We start from the raw sequence: 20,740 nt of genomic DNA on the forward strand, positions 1-20,740 counted from the left end.
GCCCTTTCTCAATCGTCCGTCCCGATCCTATACGGCTCAAATCTCCACCTCTCCCCCGGCTCCTCTACCTTTGGCGCACCCCTGCCATCCGTGTGGTAAATGACGTCTCTGTCCCTGTCGTTCTTCCGCAGTGGCGGTTTCTTGTTATATTCGCGTTGGGCTATGGCGCTTCTGGCGTCGAAGTTAGGCACGAAGTATCTTTTTTTGCCCTTCTTGATAAAACCCTTCTAGAGAGGGGGAAAAAACATGTCGCTCTCAAAGTCTTATAGAGGCTTTTCATGGCCATAGATCATGTGCTAGGGGACGTAAGAGAGAGGGAATACCAACGCCTCAATGGAAGAAATGGGTCGGTTCCGCGACCTGGCGCAGGAGAGGATAAGGCCGAGGAACGGGCAGCACATATGTGATGATATCCGCGGGGCTCTTTTTGCAGGGGATGTGTGTGTATATATAGGGTTGAACTGCCCCCCTTTTTGTCTGTTTCTGATTCAGGAGTGTCGTAGATATCCCTACTCTCTGGAAATGTATCAAGGAGTAGCCGCGTGCGCGATGGAGCGCTATAGAAAGGATACTGAACAGGTGTTGAAGGTGGTAATGGAGGGGGAGAGCTGTCTATGAGGCATTTCACACCTCGTGTTCGCATAGCTGGAATACGAACGACACCCCTGCCCGTCCAATTCTCGCGATAGGCTGGGAGTGTCTGCACAGCCTCAATACAGCCCATAGCCTCATAGGCTGCACGGGGTTCAGTACCTACCTACCCCTGACAGAGCCTGCCACCTACCTGCATAGATACCCTTTTGACGATATTTTTTGTAGAGCAAAGTGCACCGTTCAATCCCCCTCGTCAGCCACTCGGATCGAGCACACACCTCTCCAATGATATGAACCAGACCCTTCTTCTGCCGAGTTTGTGCAGACAGCGAACTCTGTGTGGCTGCTACCATTAAAACCGGGCTTGGATTGGGATCCGACCCCCAAAATCAGGAAGTCCTGCGCGCGCAGGAGCGCCGGAGCGAGAAAAGTGGCCAAGAGAGGAAGCGAAAAACATTACCGGTGTATATCAACCTTGGGAAGTCTAGAAGAAAAAAAAGACCTATGTACTCCATACCTAAGAGTACGGCTGCTCGGTCAAAGGGGAGAATATGATATGTAAGCAATGGAGAGAACCAGTACCTACAGGTATATACCTTCCTGGGTACTTGTACGAGGACTCGAGCTGTATAGATGGGCTTAGGTACCGAGTACCTAGTTTGTCAATCAGAAGCCCGACACCAGCCGATGTTGATGGTGCCGATAGCCGCAAACGGCCTCTTGTACTCGGTACGCATCCACTCTTCCACCACTCAACAAATAATATAAGGGGCGAGGGGGTCTGGTGGGATGGCGTGGTGGGCTTCGGGTCATTAAGGGCCCAGCACGTGCCCGGTGAAATTTTTATCAGATAATCTCCCGCCAGGCGGTAATCTAATCTTATCACGTCATAAGATTGATAAGCCTCGTCACGACAAGTACCAGAGGAGCCACTCTGCCACTGTCCCAAGACGCTACCACCTCGCTATTCATTTCCCTTGGGCCCCTTTGCTTTTTCACTATGGACATCCCAGCTCCATTTGCAGGCTTTTTTCTTGCCGACATCGGATAGAGCTTTGCAGGCTTTGCGCCTGGGGGTCGATGCAGTAGTAGAGCCACCTTCTCGAGGGTTGCAACCGTCGACAGACCACGCTGCCACGCTGCAACCATTTTCCTGGCGACTGCAGGTGGTTATGCTGGCTGGTCAATGGTATGAAGATCGGCCCACACTGCTGGCAGCACGTAGGTATATAGATAGGTCAAACTTTTCCGAGCACCTTGCCAGAGCGTCTCTCCTCGTTCTTTCCTTTCTTCCTGTTTTCTTTCTCTACTATCCCTTCATATGTGGATTGGCTTCACTACCTCAAGCAACCATGGCAGTATTCCCCAAGTTCCGGCCTGGGTTCCGTCGGACGACCACCAACGACGCAGAGAACCCTCTGCCTATGACTCCACTAGGAGTCGGAGGCAGCCAGAAAGATACAGCAGCAATAACCAGCGTCGAAGCCACCATTGGAAGCAGCAGCAATGAAGAAGCAAGCCACGAGGCACAGAATCCCACCGAAGATGCCCAGAGAGGTGTTCAGGACGTCGAGGCCGTCACTCTGACCTGGTCAAAGCGGTCCCTCGTCGCGGTTTTCATCCTGTATGCTGTCCTGTCCCGACCTTTCCCATCGTCTTTCGGATTCCCCTGGACAGCCACATCCTAGATGCGAAGCTGCTTTGGCTGACTGCCCCACACGTCCAGGATGTTCCTGCTCTATTTCGTCAATGCGATGCAGTCGTCGATCCTGTATAACCTGGTCCCCTTCGCCACGAGCGCTTTCGAGACACACTCCCTCCTGACCGTCATCTACATCGTCTCCAACTCGATGAGTGCGGCAATTTATATCCCTCTGGCCAAAATGCTTGACATCTGGGGCCGCGCCGAGGGTTTCCTTCTGATGGTCGCCTTCTCCACGTTAGGCTTGATCTTGATGGCTTCTTGCAGCGGTCTCTCGACATTTTGCGCAGCACAGGTACCTAAGTCACCCATGATGCGGGACTTTGACCATCTTGAGAGGTCACGTACTGATGGGTTTAGGTGTTTTACTCCATCGGCTTCGGGGGTTTGATATACAGCGTCGACGTGATCACGGCCGATGCGTCCAAATTGAAGAATCGAGGCCTGGCGTACGCCTTCACATCTTCGCCATACATGATCACAGCGTTCGCCGGTCCCAAGGCCTCAGACGACTTCTACTACCACATCAGCTGGCGCTGGGGTTTCGGCACCTTCGCCATCATCTTGCCGTTCGTGGCGGCGCCGCTGTACGTCATTCTGAAGCTCAATCTGCGAAAAGCCGCGAAACAGGGCCTGCTCGTCCGGGAGAGCAGTGGCCGGACGTTGTCGCAGAACATTTGGCACTATGTCCAAGAGTTTGATGGTAAGTTTTAGATTTGCGCGGCGTTGGCCTTGTGCTCTTTCAGATACGTTATCATATCTTGACTAACGCTTAAAACAGCTCCTGGAGTGTTTCTCTTCGCCGCGGGCCTGACGGTCTTTTTACTGCCGTTTACTCTTGCCGACTCTGCCCCGAACGGCTGGGCCTCCGGGTACATCATCGCCATGATCGTGGTCGGGTTCGTGGTGCTGGTGGCATTCGGCCTCTATGAGACGTTTGTGGCGCGGGCGCCGTTCCTGCACGTCAACCTGCTGGCGAACCGTACTGTCACCGGCGCGTGTCTGCTCGACTTCACCTACCAGGTCTCGTACTACTGCTGGAACAGCTACTTCACGTCGTTCCTGCAGGTGGTCAACGACCTGACGCTGGCCGAGGCCGGGTACGTGGGCAGCACGTTCGACGTCGTGTCCGGGGTGCTGCTGCTGTTCGTCGGACTCCTGATCCGGCGCACCGGATACTTCAAGTGGCTGCTTTTCTTCGCGGTTCCCTTGTACATCCTCGCTCAAGGGTTGATGATCCACTTCCGCCAACCGGACTCGGGCATCGGGTACATTGTCATGTGCCAGATCCTGATCGCCGTGGGCGGCGCCATCTTCATCATCGTCCAGCAGATCGCCATCTTGGCCGCCGCAGATCATCAGCACGTCGCCGCCGTGCTGGCCTTGCTGTACGTGGTGGGAAATGTCGGCGGCGCCGTCGGCAACACCATCTCCGGCGCCATCTGGACAAACACCTTTTATAAAGCCCTCGTCCGCTACCTTCCTGCCACCACCTCCCCCACTGATATCGAAGACATATACAATGATCTGAACACGCAGTTGAGCTATGCCAAGGGTACGCCTGAGAGGCTCGGCATCCAGCAGGCATACGGTTATGCCCAGGCGAGGATGCTAGCCGTGGGCACTGGCCTCATGGCCTTGTCGCTGATTTGGATGTTCATGATCAAAAACATCAACGTGAAAAAGATTGCTCAGGTTAAAGGCACTGTATTTTGATCCTCCCGCGGTCTGTGGCGTATGCGCAGAAGTGTTGGTATTGAGAGGCCGGTAAAAAAAAGAGGAGTGAACCAGGTGACAGAATACATCATCGTAATAATCTTGAATTTCTTCACTTCGTAACATAGTCTCTTCTTTTCAGTACTGGAGTACCAGATCTCAACTGGGTTTGAACTTGTGTGCTCTGACCCTATTTCGCCAGCCTCATGTTGCTTTCTCCAGCGTTCACAAAAGGCTGCCTGGTGTACAGCCCCGACCGTACCTCTGATAATGAGGAGCATGTGACAACAACAAGATGGAGAGTATAGACAAAAAATTTCCTGCGCCATTGTCTGGATAGACAGAGTTGAGCGACCGGATTCGCTGCTGAGTTGTGAAGCGTGGCACTCACTAAGGGCGAAGGGTTTGGCGTCTGCTATACTTCACGACTTTGATGTGGAGCTGTTCAAGTCCTTTTCTAAGGAGACGTTGCCTTCAGAAGAGACAGTGGCTTCGCGAGCCTTTCGCTCCAGCTCTCGTTTCTCTCGAGCCCGTCTAGCCTGTTGCCGCCGGATGTTAACGGGCTGGTAGACCTCGTTGAAATTCATGACCACTCCCAAAAACCTCAAATCGACATCTGGTTGGTGTGCCAAATCATACAACAACATGCTGAGCCGCGATCGAAAATCGGCCGACAGATTCAGTTGTCGTGCCCTCAGAGAATTCAGATGGGTTTCACCATCCGTAATGTGTATATTCTCATTTGTTGGAAGTGAAGAATCATTTTCTTCCAGAACCAGTTGATTACTCCTAAAGGCTCCTGCGCCTGCAACAGAAGTGGGTGTGCTGGCCCTCGAGTCTCCCAAGAGATCCTTCTCGGTGATCCCCCATTTCCCTTGAGCAGTCCGTCGTTCTATTTTGGCACTAAATTGTTGACGTCGAGTGTACTCCGCAACACTGTACGAGTAGAGCGAGTCGATGACTTCTCGGTAGGCAAGCATGCATTTCAAGATATGGTGGACTTGGACGATAAGGCTGTCCTCTTGCTGACCTGTTACTGGGTGCCTTTGCTGCCCAATCAGGCCCTTTTTCGTAATGTTGTTCAGGTAATTCGTGTGAGCTTCGATCAAGTCATCCAGCGTAGCTTCAGGCTTCTGTAGAGCCTCTTCGAGCTTTTTCCAACTGGCCTCAATGACCTCGAACAAAAGGTAATACTGCAGCTGGTTGACGAAATGGACCATCTCTGCGACAACACATCTCGAGCGTTTCCAGTCGTTACCCAGTTTGTCACTAACTGCAGCAAGGACTCCTCGGCCGCCCGTCATGCAGCGTTTGCAGGTCGAGCTGAGGGAATACTCGACTCTTTTAATTCTCCAGAGCAAGTTGAATATCTTGAGATACTGCGTGTTAGCCCATTGAGTGATGACAACGTCACAAGGAGCACTGATTTTGTATTCAAGAGTGAAACAATCCCAGCCAATTTCTCCGCTCGACAACTCAAGCATTCGGGCATCCAATCGTCGCAGCACTTCGGCGTCGTCATACTGAGCGTTGGAATGTCGTATGGCATGTTCTAGTTGTGATGTAAGATTGTGTCGGTACATTGAATTCACAGGGCGATCAAGATGTTGAGCTAACGACTCAATGAGGAGATCGAAGAAGTCGCCCTGGGCCAGCAACATATATTTCTTGATCGCTGTCAAGTGTGTGAACAAGCCAAACTTTGTCGACATCAGATGCGTCAATCGCGACATTGTCGTTCGGTAAGCCACATCGATTGACTGCGCGAGATTGGCAGTGTTTGCATAGTCCAGCGACCTCGAGTTTGATTTGGAATATTTGATGACCCAGTCAGAATCCCCGCAATTGTTGCGAATGAAGTTGAGAGATTTCCCGATCAGGAAGACTTTTCTGGAAAACTCGGAGGATATAATCGAGGGTACCATGCCTGAGTCGAGCTTGTACTTCTCTTCCCACACAGAAGTTGCTACGTGTCGATGATCCACCGGAGGCTGCGCAGTAGGATCTGGCTCTGTTATGAAGAATTCGTGGTATGGGTCAATTAATTCGCCGTCATATATCCAATGCCTGAGCATCTCGTAAAACGGGCGTGCAACATGTGTCAGAAGCTTTTCCGCAAATGACGCCACAAAGGGGTCGCCATGGGACGAGGACAAGTTGTGTATAAGAGACAACAATTGCCCCCCTCGCTTTTGCCTCGAATCCTCGACAATCAGTTTCATAAGTCGAAGGGCCATGGTTGCTTCTCTTGTCCAGATCAGACATCGTTTCAAAGTGACGCCAGTCAAGCGGACCGCTTTGGGATCTTGGGCGTTCTGGACAGTGGCCAAGGCCTGTCGAACCTCCGTCTCAAGCGAAGCAACAAGACTCAAGTAGGAGCGTAGTTCGTTGTTGATGGCGGAACGGAGGCTCTGATCAATGAGGCCTCCATCCTGGCCTGCAGCATATTCTGCTAAACCCCGGTAGAGCAGGCAAGGCTCTGCAAGTGCGTGGAGGAGAGAAAGAATCGGAACCGGCAGGCTTGGTGGCAGTTTGAGCGCGCCGTTGTCTGCGAATTGAAGGTGCGCAGAAGACACGCCTTGTAGATTGAAGGGCAAGTCACGCAGAAGATCCAATTCTGAAGGATAAATGACTCGTGGCTCCTGCTTCTCCGCAACTGGCTTTTCTTCCTTTGGCTCTGGAGTCTGTGACTGATACTCCTCTTCCGTGGCAATTTCCACTTGCTCATTTGGCTTTCTGGATCTGGTTGATAAAGCACGGCGTGTGCGAATCGACACTTTCGGTAATTGTGGCTCTTCCTCCTCATCGTCTAACTCTTCCTCCGCAGTAAAGGTGGTCTCTGGGGACAAGGTGTGTCGCCGCGGAATGTTTGCGACTTGCTCCGAATCTGCGAGAGGGTTTCGAGGACGCGCATCAGGGGTGGACTTGTCCGACAGCTTGTAGAGGAGGTACAGGATGGCCCATTTTTGGTTGAGGACGGGAATGGCGAGAAGTCTGGAATAAAGATTGCTGAACCTTGCGGCTTTCTCTGGAGAGGCATTCTCGCGCAGCAACTTTCGCTTGATCAAATCCTGTGCCTGGTTGGTGTCTGGGGGTAGTCTGCCGTCTGCAGCGAGAACCGTCTCTTTTGCATTCTGAATTGCGCGTTCGATGCGGAATTCGGTATCAGTGTCGTCTTGGTCGGGAGAGAGTGGAGGGACGAGGCTTTCGAGGAGGGAGGTCAAGGTGCCCTCGACGCGGTTCAATCGTGGGTCTGCCATTGGCAGCGCGATGAGAATGAGATTCCGAGGCGCATGACAATAGGCATGCGTCAAGGCGGCAGTCTTCTCTACAGAGAATTGAGGCTGTGCGCAGACAGTACTTCCTCGAAATGCATCATTGTTTGGTGTACGGAGCAGCGTGGGGTGGATTTTTGGGTGGTGGACTTGCGTGGGTTCTCGTGTTCGCTCACCACTGGACGCGTCTGTGGCTGTCGATGTGGCTGTCACCCGTCAGACCTGTGGCTGCAAATCCAGGCACCACAGACACCCAATGGGTGCCCATGGATGCCCAAGAGCGTCCCCAAATGTTTAGGTAAACCAGACCCCAGCACCCACATCTTAGAGGGGCTTAGTTTACGAGGGGCTAGCTAAAGGGAGACGCCCCGTGGTGCCGGGGGCGTTTCTAGGGACCTCGCAAGCACTGCGCGAGACCCTACAAGTGCATTAATTAATTATACCTCGCCACCCGATTCGGTACGGTGTTATTCCGAGTCGGCTTCGAAGACAATCTTCTACTAGTATCTCTCAGTTCGCCTCGCTGCTTGCCCGGTTGGCATTGACAGTTGTGGGATGCGACGTTGCGGCTTGTGCCCAGAGCCTTTGTCGAAGCTTCCGAGACACGCCTCCTTGATCGTTACGTTTCAGTGTCGCGTCAACATATTTCTTGAAACGGGCAAATGGCTCGCCGTTCTCACTAGAACTCCAGCCTTTCAACCCCTTGGAACTTCGCCCAGCGCCAATCAGCTGTCGACGAATGTTCGCGGACAATTATCTCGCGACATCAGTTCCAGATCAGATGCGGCTGATGTTCGTCCCGAGTTGTGGTTCGACGACCCCTGCGCTCCTCACCGCACTCCGTTGATCTATCAATGGTAGCTTCTACGGGGAGAGTGGGTGATCTTGGATCCTTCCTGAACCATCAGCAGTGCTGACATCCTTGCATGCTTAGCCAGCACTTTTGTCGAACCCCGAACACTGCCCCAACTCCAACTGGCAGCTGGACGCTCGTTCCTGTGTGCTACTCTCCATATTCGATTTAGCCAGAGAACCGGGTGATAGTTGCGAAGAATACGCCCCCCCACCTCAAAATACGACTCCAACCTGCTGCTGGATGCTTAAGAAGAAAGAAGTGTAACCCACCGCACTGTGTCTTTGTCTGTGTCTTCATCAGCTTCGGCGTCCTTTCAAACCGCGCAAGCTGCTTCAACAACCTTCAACCATGATTGAATACATACTGCGGCCATACGTCTTGGCCGTTGTCTTTGTTGTGGTGCTTGTGCTTCTATACCGTCGACGCCAGCCGAAACCAAGCCTGCCTGACCTGCCGTGGCTTAACACCAAAGAAGGCGAACTGTTCACGACCTTGCGTTCCAGATTTCGCTCGACTCTCAACTACAAAGAGTCGATTCATCAAGCTTATGAACAGGTAAGTCGACTTGTTTGATCTCCGCGCTCTCCGCTCACCAAATTGCAGTATTCGAAGAACGACAAATCATGCATAATTGCCAAACTAAGTGGGGACGAGATTGTGCTCCCAGCGTCGTCAATAACCTGGCTCATCAATCAGCCAGAGAGTATTTTGAGCGCGGACGAACCTCACAAGGACGTTCTGCAGACCGAGTACACGTTTGTTCACCCGGTCGTTGTTGATCAGCCCCTACACCACGAGACCATCAGAAGCGAGCTTACTCGCCAGCTGGGCGCCCTGACCATGGACATCATGGACGAGTTAGGCGCTGCATTTGATGAGATCTGGGGCACTGATACGACCGAATGGAAGGAGGTCTGTCCTTTTGAAACCCTCAAGCTCATCATCGCTCGAACCAGCAATCGAGTCTTTGTCGGGCTGCCTCTATGTCGGAACAAGGCACTCTTGGAGCACGGAATGGGTTTTGCAACTGCCGTTCCGATTGCATCAACTCTACTCAAGCTGTTCCCTGAATTCCTCCGTCCTCTTGCTGCTGTCGTCATCGCACGGCCAAACCGATACCACACGAAGTCCTTCGCGCGCCTTGTTCGACCCGAGATCGAGCGACGCCAGAGACTTCTTGAAGGTCAGAATGGCGATCTTGAGAAGAAACTTGGCGATCCAGAACCTAACGATTTCATGCAATGGTCGATTCATCGAGCCCGTGAAAGTCCGTACCCCACCGAGCGCGACCCCGACATCATTGCCGAAAGACTGCTTGCCGTCAATTTCGCCGCGATCCACACGTCAACATTCAGCATCACTAACGCCCTTTTCGACCTCGTCGCTTCTGACCCATCTACGAAGTACTTGGAACAGATCCGCGAGGAAGCCAGCACTATAATCGAGGCCGACAAAGGCGTGTGGACCAAGGCCGGCCTCGCAAGGATGTACAAGACCGACTCCGCACTGCGGGAGTCCTCTCGACTGGGCTCTTTCTTGGGTGCCGGGCTGCTGCGCCAAGTCGTAGCGCCGGAGGGAGTCACTGCTCCTAATGGAACATTATGTCCTTTCGGCAGCTGTGTCGCTGTTCCGACCAATGGCGTCCACAACGATCCAGAGTATTACCCTGATGCCGCGACATATAATCCCTTCCGTTTCTCTGCGGAACGAGCATCATCGACAGCAGAGTCACTAGAAACTCTAAACGACAAATCCAATACCAAAACCACAGAAGAGTACATTAGGAAAGCGAATCTTTCCTTTGTCAGTACTTCTCCGACATATCATCCGTTCGGACACGGAAGACATGCCTGCCCAGGAAGGTTCTTCGCAGCAAATGAGTTGAAGTTGCTATTGGCGTATATGGTGCAGCATTACGAATTTGAGCCCATGAAAGAGAGGCCTGCGAGTCAATGGATCGGGACGAGTCTGGTGCCGCCCATGACTGCGACCGTCAAGGTGAGGCGAAGGAAGGAGAGTGTGTAGGACAACGACCGGGAAACGGAGGGTGGGCGGGAAGAAATCGTCAAGAAGTGTGACACTGTACCGTACTCGATTTTAGAAGCCGATGTGCTCGTTGATTTGACATGGCTTAGGCTGCAGGGAACAGGGTTAATGTGTGCTGTGGACCAGACACAGCACTGCTCAAGCGTGGAATGGGTTAGCTGCATCCGCGATCGTTGGAGGTTTCTCTGGTGGGAGAGACGGAATGATCATTAGCTAATCAGGTATTTCGAGAAAAAGCTCGATTCCTGTGCTTGTCACATTGTCGAGCCGTTTGGACGATGTAGGCGGGCGGTTCTTCCTCTTCGCCCCTTGCCTAGCAGCACCGCCGAAGTACTGCTCTCCCGGGGAATTTATACTCACTCACTCAGCTACCCAATACCCGGTATAGAGAGATAGATCCAAGGCTTTGTGACCCTTGGGTAGTACCAGCAGCTCAGCCCAGGAGCATGGCCGAGCACCGACTTACCAGCTCTGTCTCTGCGTGTTAGGGGAGGTGGTCAAGCGGCGTGCGCTGTGCTCGCGAACCACTCACTGACTGCCAGGTTGCTGCCAGCTTGGACTCATATCCCGATCTACCTCCTGAGTTTCCCCCCGGACAATTTGTATCGGTCGTTATCCCAATGCGCCGACTTTTGGCACTGGTACAGAACGAAAGGGGAAGATGTAACGAGAGGAGGAGGTAGACGAGGAATTGGGAGGGGTTTTTGACTGCGCCAAAAAAAAGGAAGGAAGGAAAGTACAGCCCGCGTTCCACTGACCATGGGGTCTGGGGTTACCTCAGTCTTGAGCCTGTGCTGTCGTTACACGAACTGGTGGCAGACCACTTCCCTGTCCGTCTGGCCTTGTCGCGCCACGAAAGAACATGGTCTCTCTTCTGTTCCCAATTCCATTCCTCGTCGTAAGGCTCGTACTCGATCCCAAAGAACTTCTCCGCCGCGCCGTCGGACAATATGTCGCTCACGATGGCGAGTGCCGGTGGCTCAAAGCCTTCCGGGTCGTCAAGGAGAAGGTCGATCAGCTGGAGTCTTTTGGGAAGGGTCATTGCCAGGCTCTTGTCGAGCTGGTATGACAGAAGAAGAAACTCGGCAATGTTGTTTTGGGAGCTGTCGTAGGAGACCAGCGCGGCCTTGAGGGTGGCGGCGCAGAGCTCAGGTACGGGGATGGTGTAGTCGACACGGATCGCGTTGCGCATGCTCGTGCTGTGCAGGATGGCGCGGAGGGAGAAGATCGTGTCCCGCGGCTCGAGGCACTCTGTGTTCTCCGTCGCGTACAGATATCCCTGCAGTTCGCGGTGGCCCTCCCATTCCACGTCGGATATGTGGGATGGGTGGTTGCTGTGAGCAAACCTGTGGGCCTGTCTCGCGTCGTCCAGCTTGGTCAGTCTTCTCGTCCAGCCCTGGTCGAATCGCATTACGTCGGTGAACTTGTACTTGAGCAGATGGCTCCACGCGATCCGGTCGGGCCCACAGCATATCACCAACTCCCGGGCGCAGACGATCTCAGCGACGATCCACGTCCGATGCCAGTAACGACGGTCCATGAACCGGGCCAGCGTGTCGTACTTTTGCCGGAACTGGGCGCGGTCGCGGTCGAACAGGCTCGTCGCAGCTTCTTCGGAGATGTCGAAGAGATTCTCGCTGGAGTCAGCGTGCTCGCCCAGCCAGGCCAGGACGCGCGTGGCGTTTTGGAAAACGTCGCCGATCATTGTCACCTGTTGGGCCTTCTCGTCCGCATCGTCCTGTCGGATGCTGATTGCGTCGACCCAAAGCAGCCTGGACTTAGTCGCTGAGCGAAAGCGACGGAGAGCTTGTTCCAGATTCAGTCGGAGGGGGACCTCGTTCCCATCAACGTTGATGGAGTTGGGGGATGTCTCGTCACCCCACGTGTAGGATATGCATTCATACTCGGAGCATAAGGGCGATTCAATATCCACCACAACGAGTGAAGCTTCGAGGCGGTCGTTGTACGACCCTGGCTCGAGCTGTAACAGTCTCGTGGAAGAGGCAGACGGAAGAGAAGAGTAGATCTTCCGGGCTATCGATGTACTGAGTCGGGCATCTTGGAATATTGTTGCCATTGCCGAGAGGTATAAGCAAGTACCTTCCACGAGTAGACCACCCGTAGGCTTGTACAAGATAGCCGTATGTACGAACAGCAGTGGTGCGAGTTGCTCGAATAGCCCCAGCCCGCGCGGTGAACGACAAGTCTGCGCGCGCTAAGAAGTTTGCGCCAAACGAGTACGAGTACGTGGGGTGCGTGTGTGGTTTCCGCCAGTCTTTTTCTGGTTGATCCACGTGGTTTATTGTCTGCTCTCCACATCGCTATCGCCACTACAAGGACGCTACCAACAGGACGGTTCCCAGATGGAGGAACTTGTTTCTGTAACTGGGCATCTTAACTTTAGATACTCCACTTACCGGGAAAAAGATAGGGTACGCCGAATAATGGGGTGATTTTTGGGTGGTTGGTCGGTTATGCATCGGACGACCGGGAGAGATGAAGAATGGTGGAATTTTTCCTTGCTTTTTTTGGGTTTCTTTTTCCTCGTCTGCAATGAGAACCCGAATTTCATGAGGGTTAAGAGGACTGACAAGGTTGTTGTAGGAGGGACTTCGGGATACTCTCTTTGCCTGTTGCCACGATCTCGTTGATATTGTGAGGATGCATACTACAGATGCGGTCAGCCCGGAGGGAAAGAAGCTGGACGTAAAAGAGTCCCACTTGGTGCCAATCTCGCAACTGCATACGCAAGCCCCCCTCCTTTCCCTTTGGCACCCATTTGGTGCTCTTGGTGTACTCGGTACGAGATAATTAATATTGCTCAGCAAACAAAGTGAAGAGAAAACGTAATCTCGTTCTCACTGGTCAGTTGATCATTTACCGGTCCGATGTGCCAAGTTCAACGCGACGTGAGCTAGCACCAAAACTGCTTGATCTGGGCCCGTTTCGCCCTTTGACTTTGGTGGCTTGAATCATGCTTAACAAGACGCTTAAGCCTAAGCGGAGAAGACCCAGCACGGCTTGCCTGGGACCCAACTCGCAGGCGCAGGGCGGTTTTTGCCTCACCTACTGCCTAAGAACCCTTTGGACCCGGCCATCAGCAATTGGAACAAGGACCTAATGTTGCCGTAATCAGAACCAATGAGCAGCTAGGTGGGTAGCGTCCATACGAGCGCCCGGAGCAAAACCGAGAGGTCAGCGGAGAAGGGGGTTCACCAGGCCAAGGGAGAGGGTGGAATTTGCTCCGAATCACTCTTGTTGGAAAAGGGCCTTCGGGGCCTCTGGGTCTCTGGGTCTCGGGCCCTTGGGTCCTTGGGTCCTGCCCAGGAACGAACCAAGCACTCCATCAAAGCCTAAAGGGCGTCTGGCAATCCGCCGAGACACAACATTACGCAGATGCCCAGGCGCCCAGCGACGAGTCAGATTCCGAATTGAAACGAGAGTCGTCAAAACTAAGAACACCAAGAGGCGCCTAAGAGCCACCAAGACTGTTGGCGCCTTAGCTAGCGCGATGCCAAGTCTCTATTTGTCGGATGTGTGGCTGGCTGCCTGCCGAGCTGCATAAGAGCAGAAAAGAATTGAGCAAGAAAATAGGGAGTCAGGTCGGCCGCCTTGAGTGCAGAATTCAGCATGCAAGGAACAGGGTTGTAAGCAGAGTGAGAAAACCCTCGCCTCGTGTCAGCATTTTCTCCCAGAGTGTTCGTTATGGTTGTGCGCATCGGGTGAACAGGGAGGGCATGGTGTCCTCCCCCTTCGCTTCCGGACCTTTCCTGATGCCAAGCCATCGTTTGACTCACTGCTGGGCTTTTCTGCCAGGGCGTCAGGGCGTCATGCCACGGCCATCATTCCGTGGGCAACCTTTGGAGGAGCATTCCCCAAATTGCGAGGCCACCAGTGAATTATTGGCCGTCAAAGCGAACAAACCCCAAGACGAGCTGAGGATCAATCTCCCTTTCGGTGGCCAGGGCGCTGATCCCCGATAGATGACGATCCTGCTCGTAATGTTTTGGAAAAGGAATAGAAAAATAGACCTCCATCTTTACCTAGGTATATCTGACCCAGACACTCCTACCGAGTACTTCGCACTTGGAGCGATGCCCTCTTGCTCCCATTGAGTCATCGGTTGATGGCCAGAAGTGTCCTCTCCCGCGGCTATCGGCGCATCGACAGACCGGCTCGCCCTCCCCTACGGAAATGTCGCCCAGCTCGCTTGCGGTGCCCAGCGATCGAATGCTGGGCGCTGACCCAGTCATGAATGGCGGTCACTGGCCAGTCTCCAGCTAGAGCTGCGGGCACTGGGTTAAGCATAAGCCTAGTTTGCAGGCTTGACCCACTGCGGAAGTGGCATACCTGTAGATTCCCTCCTCCCAAGGCTCCAGGGCCCAGCCAAGGGGGCCCACCCCAGAGGCCAGAGTCCTCCCACACTGCGGCTTGAACTTCTTCTATTTGTCTGCTCTGCTCATTCCTCACTGCTTCTCTCACGGTGCTGTCTTCGCTCTTACGCATCGGTGCTGCCGGCTGTGCCAGACTCTGAGTTTCCCAAGACCCCAGCCCTCGTAATATCCGTTGACGAGCCCACTTGGACATCCACCGGGATACTCGTTTAACTCCACGCCTGTTCCCCCAAGACTCGTCTAAGTTTGCCGGATCTCTTGCCATTGAGCCTTTCCATTTGCATTATTAGGAACCTGTCTTTCCAGCATCTCCTCGGTTCCAACTCATCCTTTTGTCGATCCTCCAACTACTGAGCGGTTTACCTACAGCTTCCTCCCCAAGCCCCAAAACCGCTCGAAAAACCGTCCAGGGTGCAGAAACTACCTGGCGGATCAGTATCGCGACCCACGATAATAGGCGCTGTTATTTTGGGCTCGCAAAGAGAAAGAAAGTCGGGCAAGAACGGATCGCGTCAACCACTTGGAGAAGGGATCACGCTGGATCTTAACAAATGGGCGCGGCGAGCTGAAGCCTATGCGCGAGAGCATTCGGCCCGCCGCGATTGAAACGAAACCAATTCAAACTGACGACAGGCACCTTTGGACAACGAGTTGCCTCGGGCGAAATTGAAGCAAGTTTTCCAGATCATTCAGACGATGGAGACATACAACGGTCTCGTCCGAACCCCGACGGACGCCATCATCCTCTTCGAGGCCTGCAGATTGGGCATCCTACCTCGGGTTCAGCGAAGACTGTCAGAGAAAGAGAGACAATCGATCAGATCGGGCTCGGTCTTTGTTTGGGATGAGCGTGAAGCGGGGATGCGGCGGTGGACAGATGGGAAGAGTTGGAGCGCCAGCCGCGTCTCGGGCAGCTTTTTGACGTACCGGGAGATGGAAGGCAAAAGAGGAGGGAACTCATATGCCAATCCAGCAAGTCGAGGCACCAAAACACCAGAAAATGGCCAAGATGACCCTTCGCAGGCTGGCGAGGGCGAAGAAGGACCTGATGGGTATCGGTACAAGCCCGATGGTCTGATGAAGCAGTCGTTCAGCATCACCACTTCCACAGGACAACACTTGCATCTCATCAGCTACTACTCCCGATCACATCCAACCTCGCAGGTATTGCGTCAACCGAGTACCGATCCCAACCTAGCGTCCATTCAACCAGCCAAAGGAATGTATCCGGAATCGACCATCAACGATCAGTCAACGGTTCCCGCCGTCACTCGATCGCCCATGCTGGGCGCTCCAGGATATGTTGTGACTCCAGGCGCCCCAGGGTATCACCGTCCCAGCCCTGCTCCCCCACAAGCATATATTCCACCGGGGTACATCCCTCATCCAGCCTACATCTACCCGATCAGTCCCATGCACACGCCTCCCCCCGGGCACTACCTCCAGCCCTATGCTCTTCAGCCCGGCCTACCCCCGCTCGCATATTCCGCGGCGCCATATCCTTCACCACACCCTCTGCCTCTCAGCCAAGCACCGCCTTCATCTTTCGATCAGCGTCCTTTGAGAGACTCGGACTCGCGCCCGTCAGCACCTTTTCCTCTACAACCAACGACTTCGCCACAGGCTCCGCTGAGCGCTTACCCTGGCAGCCAGCCTCCACCGCCATTATATCAGTCTAGCCCTGCTCCGCCAGTCAATTATCAAGGCCCTGAAACGTCCAACGAAAATGTTGGCTCTGGACTACAGATAGATCCGCGCCTGACGGCCACTGCCAATGGAGGCGATGCCCAAACGAACGGCGCCAATACCAAGAATGAGAATCATTCTGTGGCGCAACCTTCCGACACCACAACAGTCAGTGCCAGTCAGGCTCCTACCATCACCGCGCTCGTACACAACATTGACACGAATGTACCTCCCGTAGCCAAAGGTCAACCCGAGGCCGAAGTGGACCGACAAGGAAGTACGAGCCCGGGTGGCACAAAGAATGGGGCGCCACCGCAAGACATTCCCAGCGAGAAATTAGGATTTCGAGAGGACAAGAGAGCCCTGAGCAAGCTGGACCGTGTGTTTGCCAAAGTCTGAGATGGAAAGAGAGCTCATTCTAGGGGAACCATTAAATTGCATTTCAGGACGTCCAGGGGGAAAAGTTGGTGTTTCAGCCATATCGGATTTAGCGTTCAGGTCCAAAGGGAAGAGGCGGCGGATACGCGATCGATTCCAAGGATGGGCACGAGGTCACGAATTTTGATGATTGCAAGATTCTATTTTTACTTCCAAGTTGTTGTTGCTTTTCTTATTCTTTCTCAAGAAGGATTTCTGATCCGAGCCAGATAGGTCCTGGCCACTTGGAGGGAGCAGGTCTGACTCTGAAGAAGCAGGGTTGATGACCTTGTATTTGCGAGATGTTTGTGGAGTAGCATCCTACGTAGTTGCTGGAGGCTCAAGTGGTAGATCGTACTCTATGAAAGTGGTGTTTCGGTTGGTGCCGTACATTTCAAGTTCATTGAATTTGATCGATGCATATCGGCTCCATATGGAAATCGGAGAAAAGATGCTCCTCAAGAAAGGAATTCGTACCTAGGTACCTCGTAGTCAGCAGCTGATCCACCAGACCACTGGGCATGTTGGCACCTCTCTATCCTCAGGTCAACATCTGCATTTTTCAAATCGTTGCAAGTCTTCTGTTATCTGAAGCGTCAAAGTGAGCGTGAATCACAAATGATCCGCGAGACCAAATCACCTCCCAGCAGCCTGTGAGGCAAAAGGACGAAGCCTCTGTTGCTGATATGCTGGGTGCGCCATCCTCAGCAAACCCGATCACTCTCATTACCGGCGTCGCTCTCAATGAGACTGCTCTGCAGTTCTGGCATTACACACTTTACCACAATGGCACGCTCTCGAACGGCTCGCACTGCTTTCTCGCGTTCGGCGTCCATAAGCCCATCGTGTTCGCGAATGGGACGTTCACCAACACAACCTCATGCTACTCGCCTATAAATCCCATCGGGGCTCGAGGCATCACCGGACTTGTCTTTGGCTCTCTCTTTGCCCTGACGATTTTATTCTCGACAATCAACCTGAGGAAGCATGGCCGCGCGTACCTGCCCCGAGAAAGAGGGTGGAAACCTGTCGGTAGACGCTGGCCGTGGTATTGGACCTTGATCGTGGCAGCTTGCGGCATCTTGGGCTCTTTTACAGCTGTCGACGTCGACAGAGACTACATCATTAACACGCCCATGATCCTCCAAAGCTTCTTTCTGACCCTGATGGTTCCGGTGTTGCTGGCCTGTGTCTGGGAGGCTGTGAGAAGCTGGTGAGCACAACCGCACAACACGACTACTGTGCTTTCCAGAATCCAGACGAAGTGGCATCCTTTCTAACTTGAAGGCTAGGAGCTCATTCAACCACCGTCAATTCCAGGAGGCACAATCGTATACGTTTTCGGCTGATACGTTCCACGACAGGGCCACCTTCTACCTTCCCTTACTCTTCTACGCCTTTGACTGCCTGGTGTTCTTCATGCTCATCCCACGATCTTGGTCATTTGCTCAGAGGCAACGGTCGCCGGCGCAAGCTCTCGAATCAGCTAGACCTGCAGCGCTCGATGCTCGATTCAAAGCGGCTTCCATCCTCGCAACAGCCTGTCTTGGACTTGTTGTCTTTCGTTTGGGCTATGGGAGCAGGACTCACAAGACCAAGATCCCCGTCACCCTCTTACTAACTATCATTGCTGTTGCCTTGCGCACTGCGTACGGGCTTGTAGGATCTTGGGTATGGGAACTGTCGCCATATCGCCGTGACTTAAGCGTAGGTTTGTTGTACGGACTCGGATACGCACCCGCTCTCTTCGTACTCGTGTTTCTCAATATCCACGGATACATAAACGAAAACGAAGACAAGTTATTGATAGCTCAGCGCGCATCAAGGGGCGAAGAATTGGGCGAAGGGTCTGCTGCTGCCATGCAACAATCTCGTCAACACCACAGTCGCAGACCGCCATCCTGGTGGTTCAGGTCTCGGAATCGCTTCGTATCAACAAGTGGTGTGTTCAAAATGCCTACTTCATCCCGAAGACCTCCATTGGAAGAGGTCTCTCAAGCGGTGCACACGAACCGAGCAGAAGAGCAGGACGAAAGTGGATACGCTTGGTGGCAGCGGCGCAGGCGGGAAGAAGAAGATGCCAGGCACCTGAAACCAAGACAAAATGCACACAGTAATAGGTCGGCCGGCAGCTCGATGTTGATAAAAGGCGACACTCTGGGCATAGTCTCGCAGTTTACAGAGCCCGAAAGTTTGCTGCCACCCCCAAGGTATCAGAGAGAAACACCGTACGAGTACAGCAAAGACAGTCGGTCACAGCCCGCTTCGTCCACCCACTCCCTTCAGTCGCCGCCTCAGGTGGTCAAGAGTATGCTTGATGTTTGATTCATCGAGGAGCACAACCAAGACGAATGGAAAAGAAAAGGGAAGGACCCTTTCGCGGAACGAAGTTGAATTGCATAGCATACAAAGTTCCGAAACAGGTCAGACGGATGGCGGACACTCAAAGTTGAACCGATCACTGACATCCGGTAAGTCCGTTCTCATCACTCAGGCTGGTTCTGACAAGAGAACAGTTTCCCTGCGGTACACCTGAATCGACATCACATCTATGCGAATGCAATCTCAACAAAAATCGTCCAACTACAAGTTCCTCTGCTGTGCTGATGTTGAAGTAGCCGCCGTCACGTTTTGCAGAAATGGCGCCGCAAATTCAGCAAGTTTATTGCGGACATTTTGCTTAAATCCAGGATCATCCCCACAGAACTGCTCGTCCCTCTTCCGGCCTGGGTGTGTAAGTCACAAACTGAGTACCACATATCATCAGGATCTGGCTATTGCTTGTGGGCCCCACCCCATCAGCACCCACGAAGGTGATGGTGCTGGTGTGTAGGAATGAAGAAATGAGACGGAGGACACCCCAGAAGACGTGAGCGAAGCCGCAGATCGCATACGTAGGTGGATCGGTGACTACGCAGTCGACGGTATGAGGAAGAACGTCGTCGCGGGACTAAGCGCCGGCTCAGAAACGGACGCTGCCAAGCTGCTGATACTGTGACGCCTGTTGTGGTCAGTACGCACAGAGGCAGGTATGGTAGAGGGTATTATTAAAGAAATGGATACCTCGACGTGATTGTCTGCGACAACGCTCCTGGCCAGAGCCAGCGCAGCGACGGTGGCGTCTGGACCGTGCATGATACCACCGAGCTGCTGTGGTCGACTGGACCTGGGTGAGGAGGAAAGTGCGATATTCCTGAAGGAAAACCAGGGCGCTCGAATCTGGGGCTGGCGAAGGCTCAGGACTAGCTTCCTCGCTTGTGCTGCCGGAGGATGAATCGAAAGACTCCATGGTATTGAGTACATTCTGGTCTCTCAAATGGTCGGGTACTTGTTGATACAAGGCTGGGCAAGATGACCCACGGTGCCTTTGGTGATGAGACTCCATGGCTCGCTGTTGTTCACGGGATCAAGATATTGAGACGTCTCACGAACACGGCTGAGGCCAAACCTTTGCAGACAGCGAAAAACCAGACTGTCATGCTTGGTCGGTGCCTCAATATAAAGCACCGGAGCAGTCTTGTCGCTGACGGCCCGGGAGTTGGGGGACCATCATGCCACCGTCGCTGCGGTCAGAGCATGACATAAGGGAATGATCTTCGACGGAGACCAGGGACAAAAGGACAGAGCGGCAAAGATCCGGAGCAGGGGTTGCGCGCAGTAATAATAAATTGATAGAGAGCATGCTCAGTCTGTCAGCGAGACTAGCTGGGCGCAAGTCGGCCAATATGCTGCATCTGGAAAGTGTTGATAGCCCAGGCAGGGAGGAGCGGGAGCTTGGCACTCGAGCAAGAATCACATCTGATAATGGACATGTTGGGATATTGCGTGTTTGGGAAACTCCGTGCCACAAGGATGCTCCGTGTTTAGAAGAGAAGTTCCACCTCGGATGCCGCACCGGGTCGCAGGATGTGTCCGATGTGTGTTTGGTTGGCTGAGTGGCGATTTGGACTGTGGAGTAGCAATTAAGGGACAACAGGAAGCAAGCGGTGGCACTTTTAATCGTTTACACGATCCCGCGTCCATGATATTGGCGAGTCTGGCGAGTTGGCGAGGC

At 53.4% G+C, this 20,740-nt stretch overlaps 6 protein-coding genes across 6 annotated transcripts; 4 read left to right on the top strand and 2 right to left on the bottom strand.

Moving 5' to 3' along the window:
* Nucleotides 1-1,946: 1,946 nt before the first annotated feature.
* Nucleotides 1,947-4,012, top strand: Z520_01185 (uncharacterized protein; the record flags this gene model as incomplete). The annotated part of the gene is made up of 4 exons (XM_016771703.1): nt 1,947-2,218; nt 2,321-2,591; nt 2,657-2,999; nt 3,078-4,012. 4 exons carry the CDS (start codon nt 1,947-1,949, stop codon nt 4,010-4,012), a joined length of 1,821 nt encoding a protein of 606 aa, XP_016636842.1.
* Nucleotides 4,013-4,434: 422 nt separating this feature from the next.
* Nucleotides 4,435-7,272, bottom strand: Z520_01186 (uncharacterized protein; the record flags this gene model as incomplete). Its single annotated transcript, XM_016771704.1, has 1 exon — nt 4,435-7,272. One exon carries the CDS (start codon nt 7,270-7,272, stop codon nt 4,435-4,437), a length of 2,838 nt encoding a protein of 945 aa, XP_016636843.1.
* A 1,219-nt stretch (nt 7,273-8,491) lies between these two features.
* Z520_01187 (uncharacterized protein) lies at nt 8,492-10,168 on the top strand (the record flags this gene model as incomplete). The annotated part of the gene is made up of 2 exons (XM_016771705.1): nt 8,492-8,698; nt 8,747-10,168. 2 exons carry the CDS (start codon nt 8,492-8,494, stop codon nt 10,166-10,168), a joined length of 1,629 nt encoding a protein of 542 aa, XP_016636844.1.
* Nucleotides 10,169-10,961: 793 nt separating this feature from the next.
* Z520_01188 (uncharacterized protein) lies at nt 10,962-12,266 on the bottom strand (the record flags this gene model as incomplete). Its single annotated transcript, XM_016771706.1, has 1 exon — nt 10,962-12,266. The coding sequence occupies one exon, from the start codon at nt 12,264-12,266 to the stop codon at nt 10,962-10,964; it is 1,305 nt and encodes a 434-aa protein (XP_016636845.1).
* A 3,013-nt stretch (nt 12,267-15,279) lies between these two features.
* Z520_01189 (uncharacterized protein) lies at nt 15,280-16,668 on the top strand (the record flags this gene model as incomplete). Its single annotated transcript, XM_016771707.1, has 1 exon — nt 15,280-16,668. The coding sequence occupies one exon, from the start codon at nt 15,280-15,282 to the stop codon at nt 16,666-16,668; it is 1,389 nt and encodes a 462-aa protein (XP_016636846.1).
* A 704-nt stretch (nt 16,669-17,372) lies between these two features.
* Z520_01190 (uncharacterized protein) lies at nt 17,373-19,011 on the top strand (the record flags this gene model as incomplete). Its single annotated transcript, XM_016771708.1, has 2 exons — nt 17,373-17,899; nt 17,979-19,011. 2 exons carry the CDS (start codon nt 17,373-17,375, stop codon nt 19,009-19,011), a joined length of 1,560 nt encoding a protein of 519 aa, XP_016636847.1.
* Nucleotides 19,012-20,740: the final 1,729 nt, after the last annotated feature.

This window comes from Fonsecaea multimorphosa, assembly GCF_000836435.1.
Source record: "Fonsecaea multimorphosa CBS 102226 unplaced genomic scaffold supercont1.2, whole genome shotgun sequence".
In the NCBI taxonomy this organism is placed as follows: domain Eukaryota; kingdom Fungi; phylum Ascomycota; class Eurotiomycetes; order Chaetothyriales; family Herpotrichiellaceae; genus Fonsecaea; species Fonsecaea multimorphosa.